Consider the following 11528-nt stretch of genomic DNA (forward strand, 5'->3'; position numbering starts at 1 on the left):
GTGACTTCTTTCCACATGTGCAAGTAGAGTGTGGCTCAAGGGGAGATAGACATATCACCCAAATTTTACTATGGGTTCCGGCAATTTCTTGTTACTCTTCAGGCACTCGTTACCATGTTCCTAGCTTGCCCCCCAGACATAATGAAATTGTTTATTGCAATATGTGAAGTGTGTCCCGCACATTGGGGGACAAATATCTTACGATTACCAGGATAAATAGCTGGGAAACCATAACTTTGTTCTAGAACTTTTATAGGATTTGCTTCGGTAGCTACCGTCCTTTTGTCCGACCTATTGTTTTCAAATTGTCACTGTACGGTCATTAATGGTGCTCCATTCTCAATGGAGCTCCATTCCCTCCTCCTCTCCCACCAGCAAGCCACCTGTACTACTGCACCCACACCCCGGGATAAGACAACCTAGTTGTATATTCACTCCATACATTTTTATTGACAATATTTATACATGAATTGAGCAATAAGAAACTTAAAGGTCTTGTCCGGCATAAAATTTAGATAGGAAATCTGTAGGGGTAGCGTATTCGGTTTCATGGAAATAGCGCATAAGGTGTGTCCGCTGCTTCCAGACCTTTATGGTTTCTTCTAGATCCATCTTCCCCTAAAAGAAAATAGTAACATTAATTAGATGCACTAGTCAGATGTGTTCACACCAGCGGTGTGGAATCAAGCGAAAAATAATCTGCACTACATACACCTGTGACACACTTCATGTCCACCTGTGGACACGCAATCACACATATGCACAATGGTAGGAAACACAAGCTGTGACTGTCCCTACCTATATGCCAGCAATAGGTATTACTCCAAGTAATAGTTCGTTTATTTATAAGGCGCCACAAAGTGCCGTAAATAGCAAATAAAAAAAACAAATGACAAGGTAACGTACAGGGTGTGTTGATAAAATACAGCATAAATAGGGGTATAGCTAATAGAATTAAAATCAGCTTCAGTTTTGAAGTAGGTGTCGAAATTGTCGAGGAGACCGAAGATGAAGTAGAGGAAGGGAAGAACAGGGCAGGAGCGCTGGTGAGGTAAAGAGGTAGGGTGAATACGTGAGGAAGGAGGGCCCTGCTCATAAGAGATAACAGACTAAAAGGAGGTGGGTGGACGAACGAAAAGCAATAGGATAAGTAGGAATGGATGGGAACGGATGGAGGGGTAGGGTAGGCAGGATAGGAGGAAAAATAATCTGCACTACATACACCTGTGACACACTTAATGTGTACCCTGCTTTAGGCCATGCCGCATTACAAATCATGGGTGTCTAGAGCGATGGGGCGCCGGCTGCATAACCCGCCAGCCCCTTCCCTCCCGTGGGTGCGCCGCCCCCCCCCCCCCGATTCTGCAGGCGGGATTCAATGTCCCGCCTGCCGAGCGCCGAAAAGGGGGTGTGGTCGCAAGAAACAGATGGAAATCATTGAGCTGCGGCCGGGATGTCGACAGATCCCGGCCGTTCTCGGCAGAACTTTACAAGCAGTCGGGCCCGTCCTGCCGAGATCCCTGTTCAATTCTGTCTGAGGAAGACAGCATTGAATAGGGCCCAGCCGCAATTTCACCCATTGGGAATAGCGGCGGGAGATTAAATACCCCCCTTTATCTAAAGGAGGCAACATTTTTATTTTTGAAGCTACAGTTTTTATTGTCAATTTCTGGTGGTTTTTGCAGTGGAAAACCGCATTGTGCAAGTCTTAGGCCTGTAATCCTTCTGCATGGTAACCATAGTATCAACTTCAACATTCAACCTCCCAATGAATACTCCACATACCCGCAATTAACCTAGCTGTTTCTGTGCACATACAAACACAGCAGTGGATATCCAGGAGCCCAGAACACAATTGGAGGCTATGGGCTGAATAAAAAAAAGTCAGGTCTTAAAGCGAACACCTGAAATCTACTGAAGAGGTGGAGCCTGGCTGTAATGGGACGGTCACATTCAGACGGTGTGGTCACACAAAAGCAGCATATGCAGACAGAGATACAATACACCTGTTTGGCAGTGTATCCTTTGTATGTCGCAAAGGTCAGGTCAGTAAAGACTGAGGACTTGCAGCGAACCAGGTACATCAGGGTGGTTCGGTCCCATGTTGTGGTGCATACAAATTAGTATATAGGCTATTATACGTTATTTATGTATCAGCCACACAGGCTGCACATTAAGATATACAGTATTATTTTACCTTAATGACAAGGAGGTCGATGACTCTTGGGTCTGAGACATGCGCATTTTTCTGGAACATCTCTCTCACCTTGTCCCGTCCCTGCTTCGCGGTGATATCCAGCTGAAACACGTGAACTGCAGACACAAATCAGAGATCACACATAAGTCTACTTCCTGTCCATAATAAAGCTGGGGGCACAAGGAACAATACATTGCCTGTGGTATCGTTTGCATATCAGCGGGTATATACATCATATAGGAGTCCTACACCATATATTTGAGATATCAGATATGCCTGTGAACATTGTTCACAGACATAGTGCATCCCCCCCAGTACAGCGTGTATGGGAACCAGCCGACCGCCCATACACTGACTGCAGGGAGTGCTGTCACAGCTGGGTGGGCAATTCGCCTTAACATCATTGGTGATGAAATGCTTTGAGCGTTTGGTTTTGGGACACATAAAGTCTCATTTTGCTGCAAATTTTGACCCATTCCAGTTTGCCTATAGAGAAAATAGGTCTACGGATGATGCGATTCTGCTGGTTCTGCACCAAACGTTGGGCCATCTTGAAAAGAGGGACTCTTATGTTAGAATTTTATTTGTGGATTTTAGTTCTGCTTTTAATACCATTATTCCTACTTCGTTGGTTTCCAAACTTTTTAATTTGGGGTTAAATGGGCATTTGTGTAATTGGATCCTACAATTTTTAGTAAATAGACCACAGGTAGTTAAGCTCGGAAATCATATCTCCGGCGAGGTCACGGTTAGTACAGGCGTACCACAGGGCTGTGTCCTGAGTCCGTTGTTATATTCTTTGTTCACGCATGATTGCGTGTCAACTTCAGAATCCGTACAGATGGTGAAGTTTGCGGACGACACCGCTGTGGTTGGCCTGATAACAAATGACGACGAGGCAGCGTATAGGTCTGAGGTTTGCAGACTGTTTGAATGGAGTAGGCAAAATTGTCTGCACCTCAACACAAATAAGACCAAGGAGATGAGAATAGATTTTAGGCGAGGCTGTGGTAGGCCAATACTTCCCATTTTTATTGAGAATAAGCCTATTGAGGAGGTGCAGGTTTTTAAATTTTTGGGGCTACTCATTTCAAATGATCTTACGTGGTCTTTAAACTCTACCACGGTGGTTAAGAAAGCTCAGCAACGGCTTTTCTTTTTGAGAAAACTTAAAGCTGTATGCTCCGACATCAACACACTAGCTAGATTCTATAGAGGCATTGTGGAGAGTGTCTTAACTTACGGAATCATAGTTTGGTTCGGGAGCTGCACCGTGGCTGAGAGGACCGCGTTAGATCGTGTGATTAAAATTGCAGGCAGAATTATAGGGGTGTCTTTACCATGCGCCCATGACTTATATAAAAATAGATTGCTAAAGAAGGCAAACTGTATTTTAGCAGATCCCAGCCATCCAGAATACAAGGCTTTTGAAGTTTTGCCATCGCAAAAACGATATCGCAGTATTTCGGCACGCACAAAGCGTATGACAAATAGTTTCTTTCCCACTGCTGTTCGTATGCTAAATGCTGTTAAGTGACATGAGAAATTGCCCTAAATGTTTTTCCTTGTGTAGGTTTTTGTATTTAAGTTTTGTTGACGGTGCATTGTTGTGATGTATTGTTAATAACAATAAAGTATTCTTATCTTATCTTATCTTCAAATGCCCACCCAGTAGTGAGGGCAGCACACACATCGAACAAGCAATTGGTAAGTGTGCTTAGCTTTCCAGCTCAGTCAGCACAGCAGTGGGCCAGGGGACACATCGACCCATCTTTACACCATCTAGCAACACTTTAAAACATAACTTCTAGTTACAATATAAGATCCCAATCTCATTCACATATTTAATTAGAGTCTAAGGTTGAAACATAATTACTTGATAATAAGTAATTGGATATTGCACATGCTGATTATATGCATTATCAATATGGAGATATCTTCAGTTATCCATAGCGTGTTCTAAAGGCCCATACACACTGGGTGATTTTGAGCTGAAAGCTGCTTAAAACACCAAAGCTGCCCAGTGTGTACGGCCCAACGCTGAGCGGTGATGTGCGCTCCCGCATCATCGCCGGGAAAGCCACTCATCTGCCGGTATTACTAGCAGATGAGCCGCTTTGTGGATGGCTTTGCATAGTGCTGTGCTATGCAAAGCCACCCCCCCCCCCCCCTGCCAGGAAGGGGGAAAACCTCTCAGTGTGTATGCACCGAGCGGCTTTCCCCCCAGGGATGACAGTGGTCATCACTGTCCATACATGCTGGGCATAATCGCCCAGTGTGGACCTTAAGTAATAAAAGCCCCCATAGAAAAGAGTGGGACTCTACGTAGGTACAAGCCGTTCTTTGTCGTCCTCTGTATTTTGCAGGAAATGCTTTCCCTAGGACATAGGTTCTCAAACTCGGTCCTTAGGACCCCACACAGTGCATGTTTTCCAGGTCTCCTCAGAGAATCACAAGTAAAATAATTAGCTCCACCTGTGGATCTTTTTAACATGTGTCGGTCAGTAATGAGTGCACCTGTCGGGTGACCTGAAAAACATGAACTGTGTGGGGTCCTGAGGACTGAGTTTGATAAACCCTGCCCTAGGGAATTGTGCCCCATGCTGATCAGACATTATGACAGCACTATGGGCTTCCCTGTAACAGGGTGCTGGACTCCATACCCTTCTGCTCCTATAATGTTACCACTAATGCTGCTTTCCCACTGCAGACCCGTTTAAGTTTACAGGTAATCTTAAATGGTATTTAGCATTCCCACTGCAGCAGATTACAGTTTCAAATGCCATTTAAGTACCATTCCCATTGCAGGTAAAACGTTTTAGCTCTTCAAAACGTTTTTACAGCACAAATGACACTACACAGGCAACAACCAATCAGTGGAATTGTTGCCTGTTAACAGTAAGGATGCATTCCCATAGCATCATTGGTGCCCAGTGGTGCTAAATAGATTGCTGGCATGTGCCAGCAATCTATATATTTCTGGCTTATGATTCTCATTGGTGCCCAGTGGTTCCAGAAATATATAGATTGCTGGCATGTGCCAGCAATCTATATATTACTGGCTTACGATTCTCATTGGTGCCCAGTGGATCCAGAAATATATAGATTGCTGGCATGTGCCAGCAATCTATATATTACTGGCTTAGGATTTTCATTGGTGCCCAGTGGATCCAGAAATATATAGATTGCTGGCATGTGCCAGCAATCTATATATTACTGGCTTAGGATTTTCATTGGTGCCCAGTGGATCCAGAAATATATAGATTGCTGGCATGTGCCAGCAATCTATATATTACTGGCTTAGGATTTTCATTGGTGCCCAGTGGTTCCAGAAATATATAGATTGCTAGCATGTGCCAGCAATCTATATATTACTGGCTTACAAAATCAGACATTGGTGGCCAGTGCTGCTCCGTGTGGAGCAGGACGGAGGGAGGCGGGGCATGTGGCTGGACCCGGCCAGCGTCGCTAACGGCATCCAGCCGCAGCAGCAGCCAGCCGGACACAGCGGGGCAGCGCGCCGTGGACAAGTGAGTATGACAGGAGAGGGGAGGGGGGGGCGGGGGGTGGCAGCGGGGCGTACCGCCGGGCTGAAAGTGGTTAATCTTTCAGCCCGGCAGCGTACACACACGGAGATGATTGCTGAAAAAAATCAGCAATCATCTCTACCGTTTAAAGATGCATTCCCATTGCATCTTAAACGGTAGATTACCGTGCAAAACCCTGCTCTGAAAACGGGTTGAAATACCGTTTAACTTTAAACGGTATTTCAACTCTGGCGCTTTCCCACTGCAGCCTTAAACGGTATTTTGCCCTCAAAAATCGGCAAAATACCGTTTTAAGGCTGCAGTGGGAAAGGGGCATAACAGAGCTGGTTATGAACATAAGAAGCAATTTATTATTATTTATCAAAAAACAACAGGTCTGGTGCCTTATATGTAACTAGCAATGTCTCTTGCTGAGGCCATCTAAAGATGCCACTGATCTGCCCAGCAGTGGGGTCCAGCACAGACAGAGAGCGTGTTTCCTGGATCATATACATACGTGCAGATAATGTGCATGTGTAGAGTGTGTGTGAAAGTGTCAAGTGTGTGTGTTACCACTCCAGTGTTTGTGTGTGTATATGTCAGTGTGTTACTATCCCTCCAGTGTGTGTGTCTATTACCCCTCCAGTGGTTGTGCGTATGTATATATCGTTTTGTGTGTGTGTGTTATCCCTCCAGTGTGTGTGTGTGTGTCAGTGTGTGTTACCCCACCAGTGTGTGTATAGGTCAGTGTGTAGCTACCCCTCCTTTGTGTGTATGTATATATAGTTGTGTGTGTGTGTGTGTATGTCAGTGTGTTACTACCCCTCCAGTGTGTGTGTGTGTGTGTGTATGTTACCCTCAGGTGAAGGTCAGCGGTAGGAGGACGCGGCGGCCCCGCACCTGTATTGGGCACCTCCCGGTACCAGGCCCGGTACAGCTCCCGCACTCTGCGTTTGGCCTCCCCCATGTCCCGGCTCAGAAGTGGCTTCACAGCACCGACCGTCCGGGCAGCGGCTGTGGTGGCAGAGGACGCCGCCATCTTCCCAGTGTCACCCGGCTGCTGCACACACCGGAAGTGACGCAACTAGTATGGCTCCTCCCCTCCTGTGTGTATGGCAGCAGCTAACCTACTCCTCCTATTCCACTTCTTCCTCCTCCTGTCACTTTAACTGACATCTATACATTGTGTGTATGTGTATGGAAGTGACATGGCAAGCTGGGACTTGTAGTCTGCCTGATGACACCTTGCACATAGACACAGCCGTCTGGTATAGTTTCACAGGCAGCACATATACAAAACCGGCTGAGTCTGCCATAGTGGCACAGCGCATATACATAACTGGCTGGCATAGTGGCATGGCACACATACATAACTGACTGGTATAGTGACACAGCACATATACATACCTGACTGACATAGTACACAGCACATATACATTACTGGCTGGCAAAGTGGCCCGCACATAGACATTATGGCTGGCATAGCGACCCCGGCACATAGACATTACTGGCTGGCATAGAGGCCCGGCACATATACATACCCGGTTGGTATATTGGCACAGCACATATTCATACCCAGCTGCCATAGTGGCACGGCACACATACACACACACATATATATATATATATATACATATATATATCGAGAACAGACTCCTGTTTCACGCCACAGAATTAACAGTTTCTATGTGGAGGCTGCCTAACTTACAAGATCCCCTGTTGGATGGGGGATGGAGGAAGTATGGGGTACAGTCGTAAGATGGCGCCCCTTGTGTTGATCTTTGTTATTAGACCAACATAGCCTTATGATAATTTCTTAAAGCATATAAAATAAAGTCCATAAATTTTCAAATATTTATTAAAAAGTCTCTTGTTCCACACAATGGTAGCAGTTGTTCCAGAATATAACAAGATGTACTTTGTTGGTTTCAGGTACTTTAAAATAGCAAATGTGAACACCCAACGCGTTTCGTCCCCTCGTGGGACTTCATCAAGGGTTTTGCAAGAGATTGGGAATTATTTCGGACAGCTTTCACAGAAGAAGTGTATTCACAATAAGGTAAGAGGGCCTTTTATAAAATTGAGGTGCTCTATCACTTTAAATTTCTCATTCGGATGATGAGTCAATGATTAGGGCCCATTACTTCTCATAAGTGGCCATATCCCTTGTATTAGAGTAACACTGGTAGCTTCATTTGGTCTCTGCAGACCTGTGTTCACACAGAGTCCTGAACCAGAGCACACCTCCAGAAGGAGACGTTACTGGGAATATTTCTGTGATTCTTAAAATAACCATACACGTGAAAAAGCTTTAATGGAGTGTGAATTAGTAGGGGGATCAAATGTGGATTTTTGGGCCAATCTACGTAGGGGAACAGAAACAGAGTCATTGGTAAGTCCAACATTGTGCATACGGCCAAAGTTGCTTAAAAGGGTCTGATACCAACACCAAAACCGATAAAATCACGCCCTGGATTAATAAATATACCGAGAGCAGCAGTGTGACCACCAAATATGTTAAAAATATGTGGCCTGTTGTCAATTCAGACCGTGATTTACCAGCTTTGCATAATTCACGCCTTATGCCAGCGTATTCACGGGGTAGAAATTTGCGTGATTATCTGGTCAAAACTGACATTACTGATCTTTTGAAACCTAAGCCCCCTGCACATTTTTTATTTAAAACCCCAGGATGCTACAGGTGTGTTGGCTGTACCACCTGTAGCTCAATGCTTACGTGAAATTCCTTCTTGCATCCTTACAGCTGAAGGAAATACCTGATTAAACATGTACTCAATTGTTTATCTAAATTCATTGTTTACCTCATATATTGTCCTTGCGGACTAATGCTGGGTACACACCAGGACGACTAGGGCCCGATCCCCACAATCTAGATCCAATTCCGATCAATTGGATGTAGATTGTGTGCTGATTGGGCCCTTTTCTGACCTGGTGTGGACCGATACCGATCCGATGCGCGGTCCCGCGGGTCGGTCGTTATTGAGATCCTACCTGCTGCAGGTAGGATCTCAATGACGACCATACAGCCGGGTGCGGGTCGCCATCGGATCGGACCCGCTCACGGTGCACATCGTGAGCGGGTCGTGCCCCCCCCCCCCCGCGTCACCGTGAGCGGGTCGGACGAGACACTGACGACCCGCTCACGATGTGCATCGTAAGCGGGTCGTCCTGGTGTGTACCCTACATTATATATGTAGGTAAAACAGAAACCACCTTTAGGGAGCGTATGGCCAACCACAGATTGGCCATCCGCTCAGCCCTGACAACCAGAGCTAGCGATCAACCTGTGCCGCGGCATTTTCTGTCGGCCGGACATACGGTAGCTAGTCTCCGAACCAAAATAATTGATCATATTCCAGAACCTCGACGTGGAGGTAACAGAAGTCAATTGTTATTGAGATTAGAAAGCAGGTGGATCATGAAACTTGAAGCAATGTCACCCCGTGGTTTAAACGAGCAATTGGGATTGCACTGTTTTTTATGACATTGAGAGTGTGTCTATTAAATAATCTATTTTCACCCTTGGTTGACGTACTCTACATATTGCCATTTGATTTGACGCTTTATACCCATTGCATAACTGATCCTTTTTGGGACAATATCGCAACAATTTGCCCTTTTTTTATGTACCAAAAGTATTGATGTAATATGTTGCATGTATTTTTATTGATTTTTCTATTTTTTACTTTTATATCCTTATGCACATCACCGTATTTAATGTCTAATATTTATGAGTTCACTCTATACTGTTTTTCCAAAAAAAGTTAAATAATTCTCTTTATGGTTAACATGTGTGATCACTGACGTCACCCCAGACCACTATCCTGACTGGTAATTGTCTCCGTGTGGAGCCATGGCCTCAGGTGTGATGGGAGTGTCCATTTGAAATGAAATTCACCTGATTGGTTAAGATGTACCTGACGTTTTTGTATAAATACACTTGGTTTTTTATTGTATGCATATCCCTGACGACGGGAGGGTTACCCCCCAAAACATGTCGGATCAATAAAGCCTATCTACTTGATTTGCAAAGCCTCATGAGTGCCGCTTCATTCCCTTATCTATATTTATAGATATAGATATATATATACCCAGATGCCATAGTGGCACAGCACATATGCATATAACCGGCTGACATAGTGGCAATTCACACATACACACACACATATATATATAGATATATATATATACCCAGATGCCATAGTGGCACAGCACATATACATAACCGGCTGACATAGTGGCAAGGCACACATACATAACTCCCTCTGCACTGCATACCTTAAATCTACCCCACCAGCAGTGCAGCATGGTTTTGTCTATTTTGAGAACAAATTTGCCCTGCGATCAGGTCTGAATTAGGCCCACAGCCCTGTAGGGCATTGGTAGGAAGCTAACCAAGGTCCCACTCCCAGTGCTGTGAGGCAGCAATGCTTACCACAATAAATATGTCTCCAGCAGGGGTTGTGACCTCTGCGTATCATTATACAGCCCCTTGTGGCTTCCTTCCTATTGGTCCCTGACACCGTGCCACCTGCACTCTGTGAACAGCGTTAGCAATATCACCAGGGTCTGTATTTCAATCCATCCCTGGTTGTGTTCAACATTTAGCTGACTAGTAGACTAGGGGCCTTATTCTAGTTCACATTTTCTGACAAAATCCTTCTTAGATGGACAAAACCATGTGCACTGCAGGTGGGGCAGAGGTTACTTGTGCAGAGAGAATTAGATTTGGGTGGGGATTTACTTCAAAGTGAGATCTATATTGCAGTGTAAAAATAAAGCAGCCAGTATTTACCCCGCACAGAAACAAAATAACTCACCCAAATCTAATTCTCTCTGCACATTTTACATCTGCCCCCCTGCAGTGCACATGGTTTTGTCCATCTAAGAAGGATTTTGTCAGAAAGAGTGAACTAGAATAAGGCCCTAGGTACACTGGCTGCGATTGCCATCAGTGGTTAGCCGCGATGAAGTGAAACTATCTGCAAGGGAATCATTAATTGTTTCACCTGTCGATGGTCACCCCAGCTTTACAATGCAGTAGATTGTGGCCCAATAAGAGCTTGGGGGTGGAGCTTCAAAGGAGTGTTAGGGACGGAGCCTAGCTCTGTGTCGTGGCACTTTGTAAAAAAAAATGTTGCGGCACTTTGTAAAAAAAAAAATTCCATCTGGAAACCATCTGGTTCTTCCCCATTGGCGGCAGAAGTATTCAACATTGGTCATAGACCATCAATGATTTTGAAACATCGGTGGTCGATGGCCATCCCTAGGGACAAAGTACCATGAATCATGCATTGTGGCCCGGTTGCAGAATGCAGCAGTAGGGTTAGGGCTGTTTCACACGCTCCGGCTCCTGCCAGGCGGTAAAACCCCGCACGGCCAAATGCCGTTCCACACACAGTAGTGAATAATGGACACGATTGTGTCTATTCACACGGGATGGCCACGGCCCGGCCGCCTGGTAGGAGCCGGATCCCACCACTGGAAGGGACGGCTGACGGACTGTGGCCATCCCCACCATTCTAAACTTCCTTGTGCTGCACAGCTTCTCGTCCTTGCGGGGTATCGCCGCCACCAGGAGCCGGAGCGTGTGAAATAGCCCTTATTGTGCAGTGGTGAGGGGGTCACGCTAGAGAAGTCGGCAGATTGTAGGATCCTGTCTGGTGTCAGGGACTAGTTCCAGAACGGTGTTCATAATTTAGGACTCCTCTGCGTGTGGGTCTGCAGAGGCTGCTACTGCCATGGTGTGCTGGAGCTTACAGTATATAGTAGTTTAACAAGTT

The 11528-nt window shown here is 45.5% G+C and overlaps 1 protein-coding gene across 1 annotated transcript; it reads right to left on the bottom strand.

Annotated features, from left to right (window-relative positions):
• Positions 1-423: 423 nt before the first annotated feature.
• On the bottom strand, positions 424-6818 carry NDUFA6 (NADH:ubiquinone oxidoreductase subunit A6). The gene is made up of 3 exons (XM_083164029.1): positions 6625-6818; positions 2198-2313; positions 424-618 (listed from the first exon to the last, which is right to left on the bottom strand). The coding sequence occupies exons 1-3, from the start codon at positions 6761-6763 to the stop codon at positions 487-489; spliced, it is 387 nt and encodes a 128-aa protein (XP_083020155.1). The 5' UTR covers positions 6764-6818; the 3' UTR covers positions 424-486.
• Between the last annotated feature and the right edge of the window lie 4710 nt (positions 6819-11528).

Source organism: Crinia signifera, chromosome 11, assembly GCF_055691185.1.
Source record: "Crinia signifera chromosome 11, ASM5569118v1, whole genome shotgun sequence".
NCBI lineage: Eukaryota > Metazoa > Chordata > Amphibia > Anura > Myobatrachidae > Crinia > Crinia signifera.